The sequence below is a fragment of the Vulpes lagopus genome, chromosome X (genome assembly GCF_018345385.1).
Source record: "Vulpes lagopus strain Blue_001 chromosome X, ASM1834538v1, whole genome shotgun sequence".
NCBI classification, from domain to species: domain Eukaryota; kingdom Metazoa; phylum Chordata; class Mammalia; order Carnivora; family Canidae; genus Vulpes; species Vulpes lagopus.
This window is the reverse complement of record NC_054848.1, coordinates 109,561,785-109,587,383: the sequence shown is the minus strand read 5'-3', so window position 1 is coordinate 109,587,383 and position 25,599 is coordinate 109,561,785. Positions and strand designations below refer to the sequence as shown.

At 41.5% G+C, this 25,599-nt stretch overlaps 1 protein-coding gene across 1 annotated transcript in view; it reads left to right on the top strand.

Annotated features, from left to right (window-relative positions):
* Nucleotides 1–134: 134 nt before the first annotated feature.
* The window catches only part of MCF2 (MCF.2 cell line derived transforming sequence), a 71,703-nt gene continuing 46,238 nt past the window's right edge, over nt 135–25,599 (top strand). Inside the window, exons 1-9 of the mRNA XM_041740302.1 lie at nt 135–527; nt 14,536–14,655; nt 15,443–15,559; nt 17,095–17,244; nt 19,482–19,615; nt 19,948–20,062; nt 21,266–21,385; nt 24,094–24,285; nt 25,264–25,455. Of these exons, the coding sequence (XP_041596236.1) occupies nt 477–527; nt 14,536–14,655; nt 15,443–15,559; nt 17,095–17,244; nt 19,482–19,615; nt 19,948–20,062; nt 21,266–21,385; nt 24,094–24,285; nt 25,264–25,455 (1,191 nt within the window). The 5' untranslated portion in view covers nt 135–476. The remainder of the gene's footprint in view (nt 528–14,535; nt 14,656–15,442; nt 15,560–17,094; nt 17,245–19,481; nt 19,616–19,947; nt 20,063–21,265; nt 21,386–24,093; nt 24,286–25,263; nt 25,456–25,599) is intronic.

Below are 25,599 nucleotides of genomic sequence, written 5' to 3'. Positions count from 1 at the left end.
CCTTCACAAAGATTCTCAGCATTCCACCTTAAAAATCAAACTGCACAGAGGAGAAAGCCAGTCCTATCAAGCCCCTAGGAGGAGAGTCCTGTGTGTGTGTGTGTGTGTGTGTGTGTGTATTTTTTTTTTTCCTTTTCCTTCCTTCACTCGTAGGACGTAGGACGGGCCCGATCTTCTGGATCTTCTCTCCAGCAGCCCGGCACGAGCTAGTCTCCGAGGTGCAATCTGGCTAAGCAGTCGGGGGACCGTGTCAAGTCTGAATGACAATGAGCAGCCGGGAAGGCTCGGTCAGCTGACTAATCAGGGAGAGTGGGGTTTTTGCAGCGCTGCCACGGTGGTAATGGAAGCAGCTCCGGGAGCTTTGTTTGATAGAGATTTTTGGCTGCCGCTTTTAGATACGACCCAAGAAGCAGCTCGTATTTCATCAATGTCGCGTTGACAATTGGAAAAGAAGAGTGTTCTTGTGTATAGGCGAGATGGCAGAGGCAACTCCCCCGAGAGGCAAGATGAGGTTCAGGAGGAATGCGGTAAGGGCTCTGCCTGCAGTCCTGGAAAGCCGACATCCCCAAGTTCAAGTGCAGGGATGCTGCAGCATATGGTGCTATAGCGCACACCGATGCTGCACGGGGCTTTTAAGGACAGATGGAGGGAATGGAGACTGGTATTTGCATGAATTGCATTGATGCGATGACTGTGGGATTGACCGGGAAACGTAAAGGAGTCAAGGAGGTTGAATGTGATCTCGGAATCTAAATGTGGTCGGGTGGATGAGGAAGCCTCTTTAGCCCTGTTATTTGTTTAAGACCATATGAACAGTCTTGAATGGTTTGGCAGAGCAGCCTTAAGCCACCAGTGAAAATAATCTCTAACAAAGAGACGCCTGCTTTCTTTCACCATGGTCAAGTAGGGTATGAGATCATGGACAGGTCTGGAGGCGACTTCATCAGCATCTGAAAAGGCAGCCCCCTTCCTGGGTGTTCCTGGGTGTTCAAGTGAAACATTTTAAGTGGGATGATTTGAAATCTTCCGGATTTCATTTGTTCTCCAGATTCAAACTTTAAAGATGCAGAATTCTAGCCTGTTGACAACTTTTTTTTTAAGGGGGGGGGGAAGTGACCCGCTTTTTCATTATAGACTAGAATTTAGAGATCTCTTCTTTCAGATAGATTTCAGACACTTTTTAAAAAATTTTATTTATTTATTCATGAAAAACGCACACACACACACACAGACAGAGGCAGAGACACAGGCAGAGGGAGAAGCAGGCTCCATGCAGGGAGCCCGACGTGGGACTCGATCCCGGGACTCCCTGACTCCAGGATCACGCCCTAGGCCAAAGGCAGGCGCCAAACCGCTGAGCCACCCAGGGATCCCCTCAGACACTTTTTTAAAAGAAAGATTTTTGTTTTCATTAGACAGAGACAGGGAGAGAGCATGAGTGGGAGGAGGGGCAGAGGGAGAGGGAGAAGCAGACGCCCCGCTGAGCAGGGAGCCCCGATGCGGGGCTTGATTCCAGGACCCTGGGATCATGACCTGAGCCAAAGGGAAGACACTTTTTTAAAAAAAAATTTATTTATTCATGAGAGAGAGAGAGAGAGAGAGAGAGAGAGAGAGAGAGAGAGGCAGAGACAGGCAGAGGAAGAAGCAGGCTCCATGCAGGGAGCCTGACATGGGACTTGATCCTGGGTCTCCCAGATCAGGCCCTGGGCTGAAGGCGGTGCTAAACCACTGAGCCTCCCGGGCTGCCAGAAGGGAAGACACTTAACCATCTGAGCCACCCAGGTGCCCCTCAAACACTTTTCTAGCTAATTTTCCCTTCATTGGCTTACATGTATACTCAATTCCCAGCAAATTTCTAAAGTGATATTTAGATATATTTGGGGGACATGTGAAAGAACACTAGCTAATTTAACGACTGGTCATCAACAAGGATTTAAATGCCACTCTTTTTCTTTGAGAACTTAAGTTACCATTATTGATGTTATGATTTAAAACATAATACTTGCTCATTAAAAAAAATCGAGACAACAGACACAAACATGAGAAAGTAAAAATCAGCCTTAGGAAAAAAGTGACATTTGAAATGAAAAATGATAAGGGAGCCAAACCAGTTAAGAGTTTTTTGTTGTTGAATGAGGGTTGGCATCAATGGGTGAGTAAACAATTTGTTTTCTAATAAAGCTTTTAGGACAGAATCGTATTTTTGAGATTATAGCTTAGGGTATGGATCTTTTTATTTTGGCAGAATTGTACCTGCAGCTCTACGCATGATTTTGTACTACAGGAACAAATAGTTTCAGACTTTTAGCAGACAATTTATAGTGCACAAGAAATGCCTGTGTCTGTGCTTTGCGGTATTAGGTGCAGCTGGCATTGGTACTTTTGTTGTCAAATGTAACTGATATATGCTTTCTGAAAGTTCCTAATTCTTTCATACACATAGATCTCTCAGGGCCAAACTCAGTTTCATCTATATGCACATATGTTAACATACACACAAATAAATACAGCACACAAGTACTCACTGAATATACCCATCTAGTCTACTACTGTGTGTGCTGCACACAGTATAGATTGCAAAGGTCACCATGGCATGGCTACTGAGCTGAAAGGGCTCTCAATCTAGTTTGAGAAGGTAGGACATGTTCATAAATAACTATTATGAAAGAAGTTCTAGGTGGTGAGGAAGTCTTCACGAAGATCACATTGGTTTGGACCCAAAGCAAGATCATATGTTTGTGTTACGTTTCTTTGTTTCTGTCCTCCATTTTTCTCTTAAGTGAATTACTTTAAGTGGCCCCTAAGAATACATACCTTAAAATGGAATTTATTAATTTATTAATTATTAAGTCCACAGCCCAGAATTATAGTGGAAGATACATTTATTCTGTTTACATGGGTAGGCTTGACCAGAGTGAAAAATGTGAAACTCGCTGGTGATGCAGTGGTTTGACCTTGCGGGGTCTCTGGAGTTGGACTGATTTGGGGACTATGATAGGTAGCACCTGAGAGGATGAGACAGTGGATTTAAAGTCCCAAGAGAGGAATAAACCCGTTACTTGGTGGAAATTGCAATGACTGTGGCCATTGGGAGGGAGGGGATGAGAACAGATATGTGACAAGAAGGGCAAACCTCAAGGAAGGAGTATTGCCCAGGCCTGTTCTGCCCCTGAGGTCATGGGGCAAGTTGTTGGGTGGTCTGTGGGGTAACTCATACCTCCTGTACTCTTTAAGGGTGGGGTATGGGAGGAGTGTGGAAGTAGTTCATGACATTGGTTTGAGGTCATGGGATTTTCCCCAGTGTATTCTGAGGAGCTCGGACCTTATCAAGATCAATCCCATGCCCACAACTCAACATTCTTTCTCTTGCCATATTGGATTATGGTACTCTCTGTTCAGTGGGCTCCACGATGCTAAATTGTTTCCAGCCATTGCTTTTGACCATTAACATTTGTCCCATTTTGTAGATGTTAAGGTTCGGTCATTCCTAAATGTGAGGCAGCAAGTCTGAGTGTGCATTCAATCTACGTTAAGTACCTGTCCCGGAAAGTGTGACATGTCTTCGAAAGGGCTTCCCCTTAGGATTCACGTAGGCCCGAGGGCCACAACTCACTAGCTCAAATGTTGGTTCCTGCCCCACTCCATGCTTCAGTTTGCTCATGTGTAGAAAGACCACAAGGGAACCCTGGGTGGCGCAGCGGTTTAGCGCCTGCCTTTGGCCCAGGGCACGATCCTGGAGACCCGGGATCGAGTCCCACGTCGGGCTCCCGGTGCATAGAGCCTGCTTCTCCCTCTGCCTGTGTCTCTGCCTCTCTCTCTCTGTGTGTGTGACTATCATAAAAAAATAAAAAAAAAGACCACAAATACCTACCTCACTGCAATGTTACCAAGGCTACATAGGATAATATACATCCCAAGCCTGGCACGTATGCCCTAGGCTTTCCGTCAATGGTTCCCTCTGACTGTTACTGCATTTTCTTGCCCTAAAGATGAAAGAAAGAAAGAAAAGAAAGAAAAAAAAAAGAAAGAAAGAAAAAGAAAAGAAAGTCAGTCTGTGGTCATATAAGTTGTTTTATAGTAAAGGAACTGAACTTTTATTATGATGTATAAAACATTTTGAAAGAAATAATTAGAATAACGGACAAGTGTGTGTAGGGCATATGAGTTGCTTCCCTTAGATATGATACAAAGGAGTTAAATGAGGTTAATTTCCAGACTTTTGTAGTGAAATAATACATTGGGTTTATGCCTTTTGTTGTGATTGCTGTCCTTCTGCTATAAGGGCCATGTAACTGGAGAATGTGAGGGTAGGTTTGAGAAGGGAATAAATCTTCTCCAGGCGGAAAACGGGACAGATAGCTAATTCTGTGTCCATTCACTTGAAGACCCGATAAGAGCCGCTGCGGAGTGCTGGGGAGGACTGGGATGGGGCCATGCACCGTGACTGCAGAAATAGCTCTGAGCCCCGTGAAGATGGGAAGCATACTCATTTTACTGAGATGCCTTTAAGCAGTCACATGTTGAAACTCCCCCAAAAAATGCCTGCAAGAAGCTAAAAGCAATGCTGTTTCCTCTCTCATGCTTTTTTTTAAATATAAATATAAAAATAAAATAAGGCTGACCTTTGCCCACATCCTTTTGCTCTTTTGACAGGTTCTCAAAAGCGATTTATGGTCTTAAAAATGCAGGGTTTGATTTTGGAGAAAATAGAAATTGTGCTTTTTCATGTTTATATAACCATACAGATTAGAGATTCTTAAAGCAGCATACCAAAGAATTTAGAAACACAGTATCCCCAAACTGAAATGGAAAAGCTCAGTGGTCTTGAGTTATCTTTGCTATGAGATATGTGCATCTGATACTCCTTATGACAGGCGATAGGCTGTTTGTTCATTTAAACACCAGTTTTAAAATGGGTTGTCTTGAAACTTGTAGACAAATATCTGCATATAGAAGAAAGGCCCTCTGTAGACCTACGTGTATGCGCACTCAAGTACATGCAATCTGTTCTTTTTAAAAATATTTTATTTATTCATGACAGAGAGAGAGAGAGAGAGAGAGAGAGAGAGGCAGAGACACAGGCAGAGGGAGAAGCAGGCTCCATGCAGGGAGCCCGATGTGGGACTTGATCCTGGGACTCCAGGATCAGGCCCTGGGCCGAAGGCAGACACTCAACCACTGAGCCACTCAGGCATCCCCTAGAAAAATGTGTTTAAACACAAACATGTGTTTTGTTTGTTTTTAATGAACTTTGAACTTGTTTACCTTCTTTAAAAATCCTGAGGTTTCACATAAGTTTGGATTTCTGGCTTCTTTTGAGAAATCAGTGATTTGACAAAGCCCACCTTTCCATCTCACATTTAGCCAAAACTGGCTAGTGAGGGCCCTCCCTCTCCCAACCCCCGATGCTGTCCAGTTTGCCAGCATCCCCCCCGTTTCCTGTTATTCCTCATCACCTGGGAAGAGTGTGAGTTGTCATTTTCTACCTCATTCAGGCTGTCTTGTGATTACACCCTGCCTACTGTACGTGTTTATGCCATCCCCCTAACACACGGTAGGCATTCATGTTTGTTACCTTTGCTGTAGGTTTCAGGTTTAGACTCTTGACCTTGAACCTGATCCTTGTACCATCTTTGCTCATGCTCCTCCAAATTCTTCCTGTTGCACCTTTTTCTATCTATTAGGAGTTCCTCCAGGGGAAGGGAAGCTGAAATGAAAAAATTCATATTTTTATTTTTCAATCTTAGCCCATGAAAGAGTCTGGCTCTCACAAGCTAGAAGTTCTCAGTGTATTGGTTTCCTATTGCTGCTATAACAACTTAACTACAAGCTTACTTAGCAGCTCAAAACAGCACAGATGTATCCTATTAACAGTTCTGGGATCAGAAGTCCAAAATTAGTCTCACTGGGCTAAAAGAAATGTGTTAGCAGGGCATTCAGTGTTCCTTTTGGAAGCTCTAAAGGAGAATCCATTTTTTTTTTTTTTTTTTACTTTTCCAGCTTTTAGTGGCTGCCCAGATTCCTTGGCTCATGGCCCTGCATCACTGACCTCTGCTTCTGTTGTCACATCTTCTCTGACTCTCCTGCCTCCCTCTTTGCTTAATAAGGATCTTTGTGATTACATTATTCCCACCCCAATAAGCCGAGACTATCTCCCCATCTCAAGATCCTTAATCATATTTACAAAGTCCCCTTTGCCTTATAAAGTAACATATTTATAAGATCCAGGGATTCAGACGTGGACATCATTATTTTGCCTACCACACTCAATTTCCCCAGTTGTGAAATGAGGATAAAAATAGAGCCTAATGTATGTAAAGTACTTAGCACAGTGTCATAATAATGCTCATGATCGGGATCCCTGGGTGGTGCAGCGGTTCGGCGCCTGCCTTTGGCCCAGGGCGCGATCCTGGAGACCCGGGATCGAATCCCACATCAGGCTCTCGGTGCATGGAGCCTGCTTCTCCCTCTGCCTGTGTCTCTGCCTCTCTCTCTCTCTCTCTGTGACTATCATAAATAAGTAATAATAAAAAAAATTTAAAAAAAATGCTCATGATCATAATTCTCATAATAGGGCTTTCAATAAAAAGCAATATTCTCACCTTGGCTGTCTAGCCAGTCTCCTTTCCCCTACCATAAGTCTTGGAGAGATCCTGAGTATATATAAATGTGTGTGTGTGTGTATTTTAAAAATTCTGTATTTGGGGTACCTGGCTGGCTCAGTTGGAAGAGCATAGGACTCTTTTTTTTTTTTTTGAGCATATGACTCTTGATCTCGGGTTGTGAGTTCGGGCCCCACGGTAGAACAGAGATTACTGATAAAGAAAATCGTTAAAAAACAACTTTAAAAAATATTGTTTTTTAAAAAAATATTTTATTTATTTATTTGAGAGAGAGAGAGAGAGAGAGAGGCAGAGACACAGGCAGAGGGAGAAGCAGGCTCCATACAGGGGACTCCAGGATCACGCCCTGGGACAAAGGCAGACACTAAACCGCTGAGCCACCCAGGGATCCCTCCTCAAGTCTCTCTTATCCAAAGTAAGCATTTCTTCTTTTTCAGGAAATTTCTATGTATCATGGTGTCTAGATCTTTGTTGTCCATTACATTAGCCACTTGCCATAAGTAGCTATTTAAATTAAAATTTAAAATATTTACTTTTCAGTCGTATTAGCCACATTTCAAGAGCTCAATAGCCACACATGGCTAGTAGCTACTGTACTAGAAAGCACTGATTAAGAGAACGTTTCCATCATCGTTATCTTTGCCAAAAATACTATTGTTCAGCACCGGTCTAGACCTTTCATTATCTTAGTATCTTCTTTCTGGAAATACTTAGACTTTTTGGCTTTTCCCCAGAGATCATTGTATTCTTCACTGTTCAACCAGAGAAACAGAAACATTAAGATCCAAGTCTTCATATGGAAATACTATTCTTTTCTGTGAAATATGATCTATAGATATGATTTCTATTTCCAAGCCTGTGGATATTTGCTTTGCAGTGTTGCAGCTTTCAAAACCAGAAATTCTACTCTCTTTTCACTCTCTTTTTTTTTTAAATATTTTATTTATTTATTCATGAGAGACACAGAGAGGGAGAGAGGCAGAGACACAGGCAGAGGGAGAAGCAGGCTCCATGCAGGGAGCCCGATGTGGGACTCTATCCTGGGACTCCAGGATCACGCCCTGGGCCAAAGGCAGGCGCTCAACTGCTGAGCCACCCAGGTGTCCCAAAAATATTGTTTTTGAGTATAGTTGACACACATTGTTACGTTCATTTCGGGTGTACAACATAGTGATTTGACACTTTTTTGGGTTATGCTGTTATGTTGGGTTATAGCCTACTACAAGTGTAGCTATTGTCTGTCACCATATAACTCTATATAATATCATTTTCTGTATTCCCTGTGCTGCATCTGTGTACTTTTTTTTTTTTGCTAGAGAAAGCTATGAAAAATAGTCATTCATGCGAAGTTGTAGATTTGCTGGAACTATACAATATGGCAAGCACTTGTTTAGGTTTGGGATAAGTAAATGGGACTGAGGGTGAAAAATCCACTATATTTGCACATGGCATTTAATGGGTGTGAGGGAGAGAAACCATGTACCTGCTCTGAACTGTATGACTTCATTTTCTAAAACAAATAACTGACCAATCAGGTGAAATTGTTTGAGTGCTACCCAGCTGTTTGGTGGTTGCATAGCTATTGCCTACAAGGTATTTATCGCTCCAAATGGCTATTAAATTTGAGAGTAGCTATTAGTTTAACAGAGCTCATGTGTTCTAGGAAGATCTGCATGGTAGCAAAATAAAGATTCTAAAATTATCGTGTAATGAAAAACATTGTAAATGTAATTATACAGGCAATAACTGAAGTTTTCATCCTTGATAATGCATTTTCTTTAAAAATGCTAATTTTCCTGGGCTTTTTGTGACAAGCAAATCACTAAACATTTTGAAGGAATTAAGGAAGGAGAATGTATGATAAAATAATCAGGAAATTTTCCTTAAGAATGATCTGATTAGAATTTAGAATTTCTTTAGAAGAATTTTTTACAGGTGTTAATGTTTGAGGTAAACCACTTTATCAAATATAGGCAATAACTGATTTTTTAAAAAGATTTTATTTATTTATTTGAGAGGGAGAGAGCAGGAAGGGTGAGGGATAGGGACAGGCCGACTTCCCACTGAGTGTGGAGCCTGATGCTGGGCTCGATCCCAAGACTCTGGGATCGTGACCTGAACAGAAGGCAGGTGCTTAACTGACTCAGCCACCCAGGCGCCACATAGGCAATAGTTGATTTAATAAACAGCTAACAGGGGTGCCCAGCTGGCTCAGTCAGAAGAGTGTGTGGCTCTTGATATCATGGTCGTGAGTTCGAGCACCACGTTGGATGTAAGAGATTACTTCAAAATAAATGAATAAATAAAACCTTTAAAAAGTAAATAAAATGATTAAAATGTTAAAAAAAATAGTTAACCTAAAAATCTCTGACTTATAAGCAGCTGAATACCCCAAAACCCTGCCTGTACTTGCTTTCCTGTGGATTCTGTGGACAGTGGTTCTACTTTTCTCTCCTCTCCACTTTGTTCCCTGCTATGTAACCAGTTGTCCTTGGATCTCGCTGCTGGGACAACCTAGCTCTTCTAGAAATGGCAGGCTAGAGACCAGAACCCTACCTCAGGCAGAGAGATGCCACATGGCCTTCTCTGTTTTAATAGTATTCTCCCCCTGCTTTTTGCTCTGTACCCCCTGACAATTTGGGAGGTGGGTGAATATTCCAGGCTTTAAGTTGATCAGCCCTAGGCCTTGGATCTAGAGATTTCCTATACGATACCAGAGAATAGGACGTTAAGGAAAATCACAGAGAAAGAGATGATGAGACCAGGTCAACCTAGAGTCTATGAAAGAATAAAACAAATTTTCCTTGAAGTGTCGGCGAAGGTAGGGTACTTTCAATTTCATTGAAGAGGAAAAAAAAGTGAAAAGGCAAGCTGGGTCAAGGCAGGTAAGTATAATAATGATTCTGGGAATTTACCTGTTGGAAGAAGAAGAAGGAAAGGTTAACTCCTCAAATGAATGGGGTAGAAGTAGAATCTATGCTCTCAATCTAAAAATTCGTCCAGGGTTCTTACAAGTCTCCCCCAAGCAAGCCTTTATCAACATCCCAAAGGTTTTCTACCTAAACGCACTTGCCTTTAGATCCAAGAATCCAAGGTAAAATTTAAAACTGTCTTATTTTTTTTAGAGTTTACAGAATGTCTTTATATTCATTATTTTCATTCATACAGTAACTATAGTACGTATATCTCATGTTCAACATAAAATAAGATCCACATTAGTTACATAGCAGAGGGACTCTCTGTCTCTACTTCCAGGACTCTATCCATGTTGGGTTTGTTCTTTGAGATGAGCTTCCTCCAGCAGCAGGGGTCACGGCTGCCAGTAGCTCTGGAAGTGCACCCTCAACGTTTCCATCCATTAGCACTAGTCTGAAAAATCCCATGGCAGGACTTTGGTCCTACTCGCATCAGTTTTTCATCCCACTACTCATCACTGTGTGTTGGGAGGGCGAGGTCATGTAGAAAGATAACAGTTCTCATTTGGAACCAATCTTTTTTTTTTTTAATTTTTTTTAATTTTTTTATTTATTTATGATAGTCACAGAGAGAGAGAGAGAGGCAGAGACACAGGCAGAGGGAGAAGCAGGCTCCATGCACCGGGAGCCCGACGTGGGATTCGATCCCGGGTCTCCAGGATCGTGCCCTGGGCCAAAGGCAGGCGCCAAACCGCTGCACCACCCAGGGATCCCCCAATCTTTTTTTTTTTTTAAAGATTTTATTCATTTATTCATGAGACACACACACACACACACACACACACACACACACACAGAAGCAGAGACACAGGCAGAGGGAGAAGCAGGCCCCATGCAGGGAGCCCGACGTGGGACTCAATCTCGGGTCTCCAGGATCACACATTTGGAACCAATCTTAACACTAATAAGAGTCTATCTCTGTTTGTGCCGCGATAACAGTACCACAGCCTAGCTTCTAAACAACAGATACTTATTTCTCACAGTTCTAGAAGCTGGGAGTCCAAGATCAGGGTGCTGGCAGATTTGGTGTCTGGTGAGAGCCTGCTTCCTGGTTCATATACAGCTGTCTTTTCTCTGTGTCTTCACATGACAGAGGGGGTGAGGGATCTCTCTGGGGTCTCTTTTATGAGGGCATCCCATCCTCATTTGTGTCTATTTACAATCATTGATTGATTTAGTGATTTAAATTTAACCTATTTTCTTTCACCTATTTGTGAGTCTCCCACTCAGTCCTTTTTCCTGCTCTGGTTCTCATTGCCACTTAGCTGTTGATGTTTTATTACCATCTCAAACTGATTTTAAAGAGCCTGAGCCAGCCAGGCACCCATCAAATTGAATCTTTTTTTATTTTTATTTTTATTTATTTTTTTTTAAATTTTTATTTATTTATGATAGTCACAGAGAGAGAGAGAGGCGCAGAGACACAGGCAGAGGGAGAAGCAGGCTCCATGCACCGGGAGCCCAATGTGGGATTCGATCCCGGGTCTCCAGGATCGCGCCCTGGGCCAAAGGCAGGCGCCAAACCACTGCGCCACCCAGGGATCCCTTGAATCTTTTTTTAATTGAAAAATATTAGAAAGGTTTTATTTGTTAATTTGAGAGAGAGAGAGAGTGAGAACATGAACGAGGGGAGGGACAGAGGGCACGGGAGAAGCAGACTCCCTGCTGAGCAGGGAGCCCAATGTGGGGCTCGATCCCAGGACCGTGGGATCACGACCTGAGCTGAAGACAGACACTTAACCAACCGAGCCACCCCAGATTGATTTTTTAAATTATTTATTTTAGAGAGAGAGAACAAACAGGAGGGGCAGAGGGAGAAGGAGAGGGAATCCCAAGCAGACTGTGTGTGTGTGGAGCCCGGTGAAGGGCTTGATTCCATGACCCTGAGATCATGACCTGAGCCGAAATTGAGAATTGGTCCCTTAACTAACTGACTGTGCCACCCAGGTGCCCCCTTCAAATTGAATTTTAAAAATCTCCAGTTTTGGGGGATCCCTGGGTGGCTCAGCGGTTGAGCGGCTGCCTTTGGCCCAGGGCGTGATCCTGGAGTCCCAGGATCGAGTCCCACATCGGGCTCTCTGCATGGAGCCTGCTTCTCCCTCTGCCTGTGTCTCTGCCTCTCTCTCTCTCTGTGTCTCTCATGAATAAATAAATAAAATCTTAAAAAAATATCTGGTTTTGTTTTAATTGATTTATTTACTTCTGAGAGAGAGCGTGAGCAAGTGGAGAGTGGGGGCAGAGGGGGAGAGAGGATCTTAAGTAGGCTTCACGCCCAGTGCAGAGCCCTACTCGAGGCTTGATCTCACGACCCTCAGATCATGACCATGATCATGATTTGAGATTAAGAGTCAGAGGCTTGATTCAACTGAGTCACCCAGGCACTCCCCCTCCTGACTTTTTTTTAGAGAGAAAAAAAAATCCCTATTTTAGAAAAAGATTTATTTTAGAGAGAGAGCAGGAAGAGGAGCAGAGAGAGAGGAAGAAGGAGAGAAGCGACTCCTCACTGAGTACAAAGCCCAACACGGGGCTCCGTCCCAAGACTCTGAGATCATGACCTGAGCTGAAATCAAGAGTTGGAGGCTTAACTGACTGAGCCACCCAGGCGACCCCCACCCTCAGCTTTAAATGTGTTTTTCCTGAGAATCTAGGTTTTATACCTGAGTGAAAGTTACTTTTTGTCAATGGACTTTTTTTTAAAGAGGTTTTATTTATTCGAGAGAAACAGAGAGAGCACAAGCAGGGGGAGGGGCAGAGGCACAGGGAGAGGCAGACTCCCTGCTGAGCAGGGGGCCCGATGTGGGGCTCAATGTGGGGCTCGACCCCAGGACCCTAGGATCATGACCTGACCCGAAGGCAGACGCTTAACTGACTGAGCCACCCAGGGGCACCAATAGATTTTTTTTTTTAGAGTGGATTTTCTTTGCTAAATTGAGCACAGAAAGTGCAGAGTTCCCTTATATCCCATCTCCACTGTATCTTATTAATTTTTCTTTTATAGTTTTGTTCCATTATTGGTAGTCTAGCATGCCTGAACAGTGGCTTTATTTTAAGCATTCTTGTCATGTTTGTCTTTGTTATGTTTTAGTAGGCTGTTGGGGGGCTGATGACTTCCAACCCAACATTTCCAGGCCAGACTTGTTTCCCTCTGGACTCGTACACACGTCTGTCTGATGGACATCGTCTGGATCTCCTGCTGACCCTTCCAGCCCAATGGGTCGAGGAATGGGGAATCTTACCCCCCTCCATAACACCTGCTTCTCTTGGGGCGCCTGGCTGGCTCAGTTTGAAGAGCATGCGACTCTTTATCTCAGGGTCATGAGTTTGAGCCCCATGTTGGGTGTAGAGATTACTAAAAAAAAATTAATAAACTTAAAAAACCCCGCCTCTCCCATGTTCCCCTTGTCAGCAAGGGTCGTGCCATGCACCCAGCTACTCGAGCGACTGGTCCAGCCTCTCCTTTCTTACCAGACCTATTATATCATCATATCTTGCACATTGCACCTCCTAAATCCTACCCTCATAGCTGCAGATTTTCCTGCAGTTCAGAAACTCTTCATCCCTGGTCTGGATTACTGTACCAGCTTCCTAAATCATCTGTCTCCACTCTTGTCCAAATCCAGTCCTTTCCTAGAACCAAAGTGATCCTTCTAAAACGCAGATCTGATTATATTGCTCTGCTGCTTAAAGCCTCTTAGAGTCTCCCCCTTGCCTCCAGGGAAAAACCCAAGGACTTTCCTGATCTGGTTCCTGCCCATCTTTCTAGCACCACGTCTCATTTCTACACTCCCCGGCTTCATTTTCCTCTACCTTTCCTGACTGTGATGCCTGGAAGAGATGGGGGTAGTATACATTGAGTAAGAACACAGACCCCAGGGGCAGATTAAGACTTCACCAGCTGGGGCAAATCATACTTAAACTCTCTGAGCCTTTTTTTTTTTTTTTTGTAAAAGAGGGTAGCCTAATTGCTTCATAGGATTATTATGAAGAGGAACTATGATTATGTTGGCAAAATACTGGACACAGTACGCGTTTGATATGTGGTGGTTTATTATTAATATTGAGCCATACTGTTCTATGTCTCACTAATTTTGCATAGCGCTCTCCTCGTCGTTTAGCAATTATTTCTTGACCACCTACTGCATGTCAGTATTCTAGAAACTGGGGAAACATTGGTGCACCAGAATGACATTCTAATGCTATTAATTCCTTTTTATGCTTCAAAGAGACCATTTCAACCTTCCTAGGTGTAGGATGCTCTGTACTCCCACTTCCTGTTGCATATTATTCTAATTCCTTTGCTTCACTGATCAACTTGGGCTGTAGAGTTAATGATTCTAATGGATTGCACTATTACGCTGTCACTTTCTTGCAAGCTGGGTAGGGACTACATCTTATTAATCTGGGTACACCGAATGCTAACAGTGCATGATAATTATGCACTTAAACACATGGAGTGAACAAGTAGACGGTAACTCCGTGAACGTTGCTTGGATGAAAATAAAAATATGATTCCACAGCACAGGTTTCTTCCTTTGTTTAGTGCAAGCATGCAATGTTGAAGCTTCATTTGGCTTTTAGAGTTATCCTAGGAGCCTGCCTCCTAATTCTGTTTCCCAGGGAATAAGTGCAATTCCAGTGCAAATGACTAACTTTAAAATGAAGCTTAAGAATTAGAATTCTTTGTAACTCAGGACTTACTTTCGTGTGAGAAAATGCCATGCCATGGACGTCGCAAGGGTCTGATCTGATGACCTTACATTGGTTTTATTTCTGTTTCCATGTTTTTAGATTGTATCAATACCCATTTTTAAAGTTTTGTCCCTTTGGTGGCCTTTATTACTTTCAGAGTTTCCTTTACATATTTTTTGCCTACATGCTCAGTTGAGTCCACGTTTTGACAATTTTTCCTTTCTTTCCTGTGTTGCTTCTTTCTGTAGGTTTCCTTTCCTGGGAACTTGCACCTAGTTTTGGTTCTGCGTCCTACCAGTTTTCTTCAACGAACTTTCACAGACATTGGATTTCGATTTAGCCAAGAAGACTTCATGCTCAAATTACCAGTAAGAGTATATTATTTAAACGTTTTATCTCTTTAATTTTCATGAAGGCTTTGTACCACGCTGTTGATGTTTTACCTGTGCTCACAAAGCATTTAAAAGAAAAAGAATTTGTCTTCCCAGACTATAAACTTGAAATACCTGAAAGTCTTCTGTTGTTAAAAGAAAGGAATAGTCTCATCAGTTTGTAACAAGCAATTCATTTTGAAAAAGAGACATATGGCATATGTTATATGTGTGTGTGTGTGTACAAAATCTGGACATTTTATTTTTAGAAAAAAATGGAGTGTGTGTTTTATGTGTTTGACTCCCATGAACTTACATCCTGAACTAGTTCATAGTACCATGACCTTCTTTTAAAAAGCTATTTTTATGCATTTTTAGGGTTAAGAAGAGAGTCCTCAGAAATTCTGATGCTTTTGCAAAGATCATTCCCTCCCCCAAAGTTATAGCTTACTACATAAAGCGCTCTTGCTTTGTTGTAGGCATAACATTCTTCTTTCAGAAGGTTGACCATTAATAGTGCAAAATGTTAGATCAAGGAGATTTAGGTATTTGGGTTTCTATGTAGATTAATTTTGCTTTGGAGAGAAATGTTTTGTAAATGAAAACTGTTATTACTTAAAGGAGGTAGTGCATACGTGTGTGTGTGGGGGATGTACAGGAGAGAATTGTTAGAACCATTTATAAGAGCTACTTTGTGCTAATGAATGCTAAAGTTCACTGTACAGTTGAATGGAGGGGTGCCAAGAAGGGCAGTTAACAGTATCTTTCTTGCTTATTTATATAGGTGGTTATGCTGAGCTCAGTTAGTGATTTGCTGACATACATTGATGACAAGCAATTAACCCCTGAGTTAGGCGGCACCTTGCAGTACTGCCACAGTGAATGGATCATCTTCAGAAATGTATGTTGCTTTTGCCCTTACTGTAGAGCCTATATAGTTCATATTAGCCTTTAAATCTAGTTCTAGAATTTTTTTCCTCTTTGGGAAAAACAGATTTCTGGGGCTCCTAGGTTTCAAGCACATATAATTCAACATCTTGACTTTCTTTCATAGGAAATATCTAGAACCGATGATGAATCACAGAGGATGACAATTGAAGGAGAGGCCTAGGGAGTAAGGAGACCATGCTCTGCCCACCCCCTCCCGTGGCCATCTAGTAACTCCAAGAAACAAAGAGTTTGGGTTTAGATCTTAGCACTGCTGATTTTTGGCTGTCTAACCTTACACAAGTAACCCAACCTTCCTGACTCAGTTTTCCCAACTGTAAAGTGGAAACAATAGTACTTGAGCTCACAGGGATATTTGGAAGATTCAATGAGATCAGAAGCCCTCAAAAAATGCAAGTGCTATTATGAATCTCATTCTAGTGATGCTTCTGAGGCAGTTAGATTTGTAGGAGAGATTTCTTCTGTTCTAGAAATTTACAAACAGGCAAGGGTCCCGTGCCTCAAGGTGTGAATTTATGGTATAAGAATCTTTATTCCAAATCCCGGAGATTAGGGAACCCTTCTGAATCAAATGATATTTAATTAAATCAGGATTCTATTTTCCTCATTTTTATTTGTCATTCAGCAGTTCTGTTCACTCACATGAAAGTGTATTGTCAAAATTAGTGGTGTCTAGCCTTCAGTAACTTATGAAACTGTAAATAAAAGAGCAGATAACCTTGAGCTACATGGTACACATAGGGGTTATATGGTCTCTACATGTTGCCCCCCCCCCCATTTTTTTGAGTAATTGATTTTGGAAACAATCAACAGCACAACCTTACTTGACACTTGAGGGCAACAGAGTCTCAATCTTCTGCCTGAATGAATTGTTGTGACTAGTTATGTTGCTCCATCACCTTTGTCCATTGCTGTGTTTGGAGTGCTAATGCTTGCTCATAAGCTATAATAAAGGAATGTTGAGTGGGTTCCATGTTGTCACATCTTCAGAAGTAAAGTTAGTATAAAGTTAGTATAAAGTTTTACAGTTGCAGAGTTTAATGGGATAGGTGTAAACAGAGGCAGAAAACAAATTTCTCAGTACATGACATCTTTAAGAAATTGTTTTCAGGGGCCTGGCTGGCTTAGTTGGAGGAGCCTGCAACTCTTGATCTCAGGGTCATGAGTTCAAGCCCCACCTTGGCTGTAGAGATTACTAGAAAAAATAAATAAACTTAAAAAAATCATTTTCAAGGATGTTCAAGAAATAAGTACAGAAGTTTGGATAAAAGACATTCAAGAAGACTCTTCACCTCACATTCGTTTCATTGAAGCTTAGGTGCAAAATTAGAGTTGATGGCCAAGAGCAATGTCAACTTTCCTTAGCAGAAGAGAGGTCATAGTATATGTGTGTTGTCAAAGCTAAATAAAAGTAAATCCAATTACTGATTCAGGTATTGGTGTACTGGCAGTTTCCATGGAACTAAAAGGATCACTGGCTCTTTGCAGGCTATAGAAAATTTTGCTCTCACAGTGAAAGAAATGGCTCAGATGTTACAGTCCTTTGGAACTGAACTGGCTGAGACAGAACTACCAGATGATATTCCTTCAATAGAAGAAATTCTTGCCATTCGTGCTGAAAGGTATCACATGTTAAAGGTATGTCTGATAGAGTCAACACAGAAAAGTCATCCATGGCCTTTGTTTTTCTAGAGAGGTTAGTTCAGTGCTTGTCCATTTCACACTGCTTGGTGGGTTGGGAGACAAAAGGGGAGGATGTCCTGGACATGTTGGAAGTAAATGCCCTCTTTGCAAATGGTACATTATCTTGAAAAGTTCTTTCCTTGCTGATAGAATAGTTTGTGAGTGCCTAAGAAGAAGAAATCCATAGTCCTCGTTGTCATCGCATATTCTTCATCTTCTCAGAAGGCCCTCTCATTTGGAAAGCTAGAGAGAACTCAATGACTCCAAGACCAAGAGTTGCACACTTTGCCAACTGAGCCAGCCAGAGTACTAGTTTTTGATGTTTTGTACAGTAGACCTTAGGTGGCAAGTTGGTTTTGCCCTCCTGCCCCTAGGTCTGGAGTGTTGGCTTGTGAAGGATTCTGAGTCACACTTCAGACAATCACCAAGTACTTTGGGATTCACCTTCCCCAGAAAGCTTAAGAATGACAAGAAGAAGAAGAAGAAGAAGAAGAAGAAGGAGGAGGAGGAGGAGGAGGAGGAGGAGGAGGGGAAGGAGGAGGAGGAGGAAGAGGAAGAGGAAGAAGAAGAAGAAGAAGAAGAAGAAGGAAGAAGAAGGAAGAAGAAGAAGAAGAAGAAGAAGAAGAAGAAGAAGAAGAAGAAGAAGAAGAAAGAAGGAAGAAGGAAGAAGGAAGAAGGAAGAAGGAAGAAAGAAGGATCTAAAGAAGCACCAGGCAACCCTGTATAATAATTCATGTCCTTCAGGGCCAGTTTAGGTCATGATCCTGGGGTCCTGAGTTCAAGCCCCACATTGGGCTCCCTGCTCAGCGGGGAGTCTGCTTCTCCCTCTCCCTCTGCCACCCCCTCTGCTCATGCTCGCTCTCTCTCATGCTCTCTCTCTCAAATAAATAAATAAAATCTTAAAAAATAATAATCCATGTCCTTCACATGATGATAGGCTTGTGGGGGGCACTCACAGACACAAGCTCGATGTAGAGATGACATTTTTATTTTAGTTTGTTTTTTGAGGTGACATTTTCAAAGAAAGAAGAGGACAGAAACTGATATTTGGAATCATAATCCAAAAGTAAAACTGTTCCAGGAAAGAAAGCTCTGTCCCTCCTGAGTTGTGTGATTGGAGAACTCGCTTACTCTCAATCTGAGTTGGAGTTACCTTACATGCACAGTGAGGTTGATGATGATACATTCATACCTTGCAGGGTCGCTGTGAGGATGAAATGGAGTATGTGATGTCTGTACAACAGTGTTTGTTTGTTTGTTTGTTTGTTTGTTTTTTTTTAATTTTTTTATTTATGATAGTCACACACACAGAGAGAGAGAGAGAGAGGCAGAGACACAGGCAGAGGGAGAAGCAGGCTCCATGCACCGGGAGCCTGACGTGGGATTCGATCCCGGGTCTCCAGGATCGCGCCCTGGGCCAAAGGCAGGCGCCAAACCGCTGCGCCACCCAGGGATCCCTGTACAACAGTGTTTGGCATGTAGTTGGTACTTCATAAACATTCGCTCTTAACGCCTGTGTTCTCATTCATATCGGTGGTGGTGTCTTGGAACCCATTCCCAGACAAATACACGTACACCTGAATTTTTTGCTTAACATTTCAGAGGACCCTTGGATCTCCTGAAGGAAGTCATAGATCACTCTTAGATGCCTGAAGAATCTACCCACCAAGGTTAAGACCTTCTGAATAGAAAGAAACATATGCTTCATGACGAATTAATTAATCCAAACATGAAGTAACATAATCCTCATGGCAGGCAGTGATTGGTAACAATTAATTAAGAATTAGTAGGAAAGACATCTGACTATATCTGAAAAGGCACTAAATATTATTTTAACTGTATGCTTTCTCATTATGCTACTACTGCTTGATTGGAGCACATTAAAAAATATTAGTAGAATAGAATAAATTAGAACTTTCTGTCAGTAAGAGAAGGAGACTACAGATAGAGCATGAGGTACTTCTGCCTATAAAGACCTTATAAAAATAGTGGTTGCAACATCCACCTCAACAGGCAGAGGCTTCTTGGAGATCCTCATGGGTTTTGGGTTCTGTGGTACTGATGTACTTAGTCAAGGACGTTCTAGAACTGCTGTTTCTCTTCTGCATGCTGTGGGTGTATGCTTCCTTCTCTTTAGGTCACTCAGATTAGGGCAGTAGCAGGCTAATTCATCCCATTGTGCCTTTTTATAGAATGACATTACAGCTGTAACCAAAGAAGGAAAAATCCTCCTCACAAGTCTGGAAGTGCCTGGCATTGAAGACGCTGCCAGTTCAAGGCTTGAACACCACCACCAAATAAATGGTGACTGGCAAACTGTTAATAAGTGAGTATTCTCCTTTTGGTTTAGAGTTATTTATTTTATACTTTTGAAAGGGAATTATGCATTTTGCTGCAGTCAGTTAAGCGTGGAAAATATTCCGGGACTTCTGGGAATCTGAGACCACCTTCCCTACTTGTGTCACAGATTAGCTTGTTTGTAAAAGAGCTTCCGTGGATATCTACGGTCTCTTCGTGGACCACGTGTCATGGCCTCTGACTTTGCCTATATGTCTTTTTTTTTTCCCTATAAGTCTTAATGTCCAGACCAGGTTTATGTACAAACTTACAAAACAAATCGTTGTTGTGAAGGAATTCTAACGACTTTTCTTTGTTAAGATTGCTGACTCAAGTACATGATATGGAGATAGCTTTTGATGGATTTTGGGAAAAACACCAACTAAAAATGGAGCAGTATTTGCAACTATGGAAGTTTGAGCAGGATTTTCAAGAGGTCAGTTAAAATATTCCTTTCTATATTTTTTTCTTTATGCCAAAGGTTCTTACTCCTTGATCACCAGAAATAGAGTCTCACGAGGTGCCCATTTATACCCAGAGAGAGATGAAAAGGGGGCCAATGTGAGTGAACCCTGCCAAAATGTCTTTCTTTTAAAAAATTTTTTATTTAGATTCAATTTCGTTAACATACTGTATATGGTTAGTTTCAAGGGTAGAATTTAGTGATTCATGAGTTGCATATAGCACCCAGTACTCATTCCATCACGTGCCCTCCTTAATGCCCATCACCCAGTTACCCCATCCCCCCACTCACCTCCCCAAGATGTCTTTCTTACTTACTAATTTCCTATGAGAAAGCACTTAAGTGCTAACACATAAGTTAGGATTAAGTTGCCATTTACCCTGATGTTTATTATTGTAGTTTATTTTACATATAAAATGCTTTCAGACTATGGGTTAGCTTTCCAAGGAAATAGTACCCACTTCCTTCTTGAATTTTTTTAAAATACCATATACCTATATTGACCATAGTTAATACGATCTAACAAAAACATTTCTTTTCTGATCTAGTAATTTATTTCTATGAAAAGCCTGATACATGAAGTGAAATCATGTTTAATTATACATTATTTTCAAGATTTAAAAAAGTACCTTCTAGTTGGATGCTTCTGGGAAATAACTCACACATGGTCAAGCTCCCTGCAGTCTCTTTCATAGTACTTTACCAGGTCCAAGGGAAACTCACTACTTTTTTCTCTTGCATGTGGCCAGCTTGTTTTCCACCCATGACTTCTTTACTTGCTTGGTGTTTCATTTGCTCTGGACATGGGGCTCAGGGACCGCCAACCCTTTCTGTCCTGTGATTCAAACAGATTTTGAAATGTGATGCTCTCCGTGAGATCTTCCTTAAAGAAAGAATAGGCTGAGTTGCTCTTGGCCCTTCCAGATATTTGTCTTTCCCTCCTCCCCAATGCATACATGCAAAAATAACACTCTTCCTGAACATTGTGCCTGCACTTATATGTTAATTTGCACCCATACTAAATTCTTGTCCTGTAGTTATATTGTTTCTTCAAATCATTGTTGCCTCTAATCAGTATTGTTGTTTCTCTTGGATTGGAATTTCACTGATGTGATCTGTATCTCATGGTGACATATATATGCTTTTAAGACTTGTGTTTTTTTTTCCTATTCATAGCTTGTGAGTGAAGTCGAACTTATGTTAAACCAACAAGCAGAATTGGCGGATATAACAGGGAACATAGGACAAGTAAAACAAAAAATAAAAAAGTTGGAAAACTTAGATGAAAATTCTCAGGTAAGATTACATCTCAGATGTTCTTTATACTCATAGTTACATCTTAATGGTTTTCGGTAGTATCAACCCTTATGATCCACCTTTCATAGCAATAGTCTGTATAATTCGTCTATTAATACTGGCCTGTATTCTTTTCTGATCAATGTGGGCTAGAAGTGACACTGCAGATGTGGCATGTGGTTATAATAGGTAGCCTCAGAGATCATGATGTAGTTTCAGGCCCACCATTAGGAACAATGGCATAAATCCTTTTGAAGAAGCTAGAAAAATGTCTATCAAAAATGCCATTTGGGGGTCACTCGATGACTCAGTTGGTTAAGCATTTGACTTTGGCTCAAGTCATGATTTTAGAGTCCTGGGATTGAGCCCTACATCAGGCTCCTTGCTCAGCGAGGAATCTGCTTGTCTCCCTCTTCCTTTGTCCCCCCTGCTCGTGCTCTCTCTCTCAAATAAATAAATACAATCTTTAAAAAATGCTATTTGGTACTTGGAAATTATGGAAATATACCAGAGCATAATTCCTTAAATATCTATCATGTGGCTGTACAGTTGAACCAAACATAGATTCAGATAGATAAATCTGCTTAGTCTTACTTAGCTGTGTGATCTTGGGGTATATTGAATAAATTTTCTGAGCCTCAATGTCTTTATCTCTAAATTGGGGATGAAGTGACTTACTTTGCAGAATGATTATGAGGATTCTTTTAGATGTTGTAGGTTAAACACTTAGCACAGTACCTGGGATATCTGATTATATAAGTAATCAAAACAGCCAATAATTTTCATTTTGCTGGTCTTAAAGGCTTGGACTCATGGCTTTAATAGTTAACAAACCACCTTTGCTCTTCTGTCTTGTATGTGAGAACAAGGCCATTGTTTTTTTTTTTTTGTTTGTTTTTTTTAAGGCCATTGTTTTTTTAAGGTGCATTCCCAGCAAACAGATCTATGAGAATACTGTAACCATCTAAAAACAAAATTTGAGGGAAAGGAGCCTAGCCTGGGTGACTAAGTTGGTTAAGCTTCTGCCTTTGGCTCCGGTCAGGATCTCAGGTTCCTGGGATCGAGCCTCATGTCTGGCTCCCTGCTCAGCGGAGAGTCTGCTTCTTCCTCTCCCTCTGCCTCTCCACCTCTTCTCATGCTCTCTCTCTCAAATAAATAAAAATAAAATCTTTTTAAAAAATAAAAACAATATGTGAGAGGCAGCAGTTTTGGTGAACAGCTCTAGAATTATGCTTGTAGGTCGTTGTGATTTGGGGGCAGTTTATAAACCTCTGTGGCATAGTAGAAAGAGAAGGCAAACTGGCTTGGAAACAAGGAAGCTTAGAGGTTTTTGTTTGCTATTTTTGTTTTGTTTTTAAAATTTTTTTAGGTTTAATTGTGGCAAAAAACCCCCACATAACATGAAATTTATCATCTTAACCATTCAAAAGAAATTTTTTTTTGAGAGAGAATGAAAGTGAAAGGGAGCTGGAGCAAGGGGCAGAGGGAGAGAGAGAGAATATCTCAAGCAGGCTCCAACACTCAGCACAGAGCCCCACGCGGGGCTGGATCTCACAACCCTGAGATCATGACCTGAGTCAAAACCAAGAGTTGGACGTGTAATGGACTGAGTCACCCAGGCATCCCCTATCTTAACCATTTTTAAGTGTATATTTCAGTAGTGTCATATTGTTGTGCAATAGATTGCCAGAACTTTTTCATTTTGCAAATCTGAAACTATACCTATTTTAAAAATGTAACTCCCTGGGACTCCTAGGTGGCTCAGTGGTTGAGTGTCTGCCTTTGGCTCAGGTCGTGATCCAGGGGTCCCGAGATCAAGTCCCACACTGGGCTCCTTGCAGGGAGCCTGTTTCTCCCTTGGCCTGTGTCTCTACCTCTCTTTCTGTGTGTCTCATGAATAAATAAATAAAATCTTTTTTTTTTTTTAAAGAAGGAAGCTAAAGAGAAAGGGACTTGGGTTCAACTGAAGTGCCAGCCTGCCCACCCAGAGAAGCACACTTTGTGAGAACCAATGGAAAGGAGCCTGAGCTCCTTACGAATTCATGGCAGGATAAAAGTAAAAAAACAAAAGCCAAACAATGAAAATTCCCTACTTTACCCTGGGTTTCCTTCCAGCCAGGCAGGCTGGCCACTTCATCAATATGGACTTTAGATTTTCTTATTTTACTTCCACAGATATTTTCTGACCACCTACTGCTTCAGGCACTGCGTCGGGAAGCAAGTGGGGGACCAGGGTGGAGGGGGGGATGCCAGTAGTTGATAGAATGGAGGCAAGGCCGCTGAGATCACCTTTGACTCGGAGACCCCTTCACGTATGTAAAGCAGCCAGGTAGATGATGACTCATGACATTTCCAAAGCTGAGATGGTAGGAAACCCATGAGTTTTCATTTGTCTCCCGTGTTCCTCTTTGGATATATGCAGTTCTGTTCTCAATCTGTACCTACCAGGAGAAGCCAACCTCATCCACACTCTGAGCAGGCCGGTTAATTTTCTTTTTCTGTTACCAGGAATATGTGGCGTCACTGCTCTAGCTAATGACTGTAACTGTAAGCTTTCTTACAGCCTGCACAAGTATGACATCAAATCATATTTTTGGCATTCTCTCTGCCTCGCTAAACCAATTTGCTTCTCAATCGCTTTCTCGTTTCCCCTCCTCTCTCTGAACAGATATCATACGGTTCTTGTTTTACTTCTTTCTCACAATTAGGATCTGTTAGCAAAGGCCCGGTTTGTGATATTACACGGACACAGACTTGCTGCAAATCACCATTACGCACTTGATTTGATCTGCCAGAGGTGCAATGAGCTACGTTACCTTTCTGATATTTTGGTTAATGAGATCAAAGCCAAAAGGATACAGCTCAGCAGGATCTTCAAAATGCATAAGCTCCTGCAGCAGGTAGTGTCATGAGACCTGGTACATTTCTGAATAGGAAGATAATTCTTTTTTTACACGTTATAGGATAAAGGTCTGCCTGGGAAAGCTTTGGAATTAAATTTGTAAGACGTTGAAGCATTGACTTTGATGATGTTTATTTAGTCTGGGTACCTTTGCAGTATCCATGGCAAGTCTAGTATTATAAGCATTCTGGCTTCTTTTCTGAATATTGAGATCACAGTTGTGATGGCTTCCTTTCTATTTTGGGCACATCCCTGAATCCTCTCCTCTGGTGATAGTTTGCAGTCAGAGCACCTTTCAAAGCCCTAGAGGCATTTTGCTAAAGCCAGAACTCCTTCCACATTTCATAGTTACCGCAATAAGAAATTAAACAGTGACTGGAAGATACTCCTCCGTGGCTTGTAGATCTGGCCCCTTTCAGAATTAGGCAGCGAAGGGGAGATCTGGCCTTGGAAGTGGAATGTAAAATGAGGATATCATTTATAGACATTGTATCTGAACATGAACATTTTAATCAGTTCATCTCCTTCTTTGGCAAGGAAACTTTTATCCTTGTCCTTGGCAATCACTATGCATTTATATTACACTTTGTGTTTTGCAAGGCGTTTTCATATTTCACTTATTGATTTTTGGAAAATAGCATGCAGCTGAAGTGTTAGTGTTGTGAGTACGGTCAGACTCTTTACTGCAGAATGAATTCCTTGTTATGAAATAAATACAGTGCTTCCCAACCTTGGCTGTGCATCAGAAATACCTGTGGAGCTCTGCAGAAATCTAAATGCCTGGCTTAAGGCCCAGAGCTACTGAATCAGAATTTCTGGGGGCAGAACCCAGATATCTTTATTTTTAACAACTCTGAAAACAACTCTGATTCACAGAAGCCAGGGCTGGTAAACACTCCTAAAAGGACAAACATATTTCTATTTATTCATTCATGGTTTTGTGTATGTGTGTGTGTGTGTGTGATTTGCTCATCAGGCTCGTCAGTGCTGTGATGAAGGAGAATGCCTTCTAGCTAATCAGGAAATAGATAAGTTTCAGTCTAAAGAAGATGCTCAGAAAGCCCTCCGAGACATTGAAAATTTTCTTGAAATGGCTTTGCCGTTTATAAATTATGATCCTGATACCCTACAGTATGAATTTGATGTAATTTTATCTCCTGAACTCAAGGTAAGAGGCTGGTTTTTTTTCAAATGAATATATTTTTAAAACTGTAATTCCAGTAGTGTTGGCAAGAGTATTACTACTTCACAGCTAACTTTAGGTCAGATTGCAGTTACATGCTTCTCTTAAGGATGAGGGGTGATATTGGTA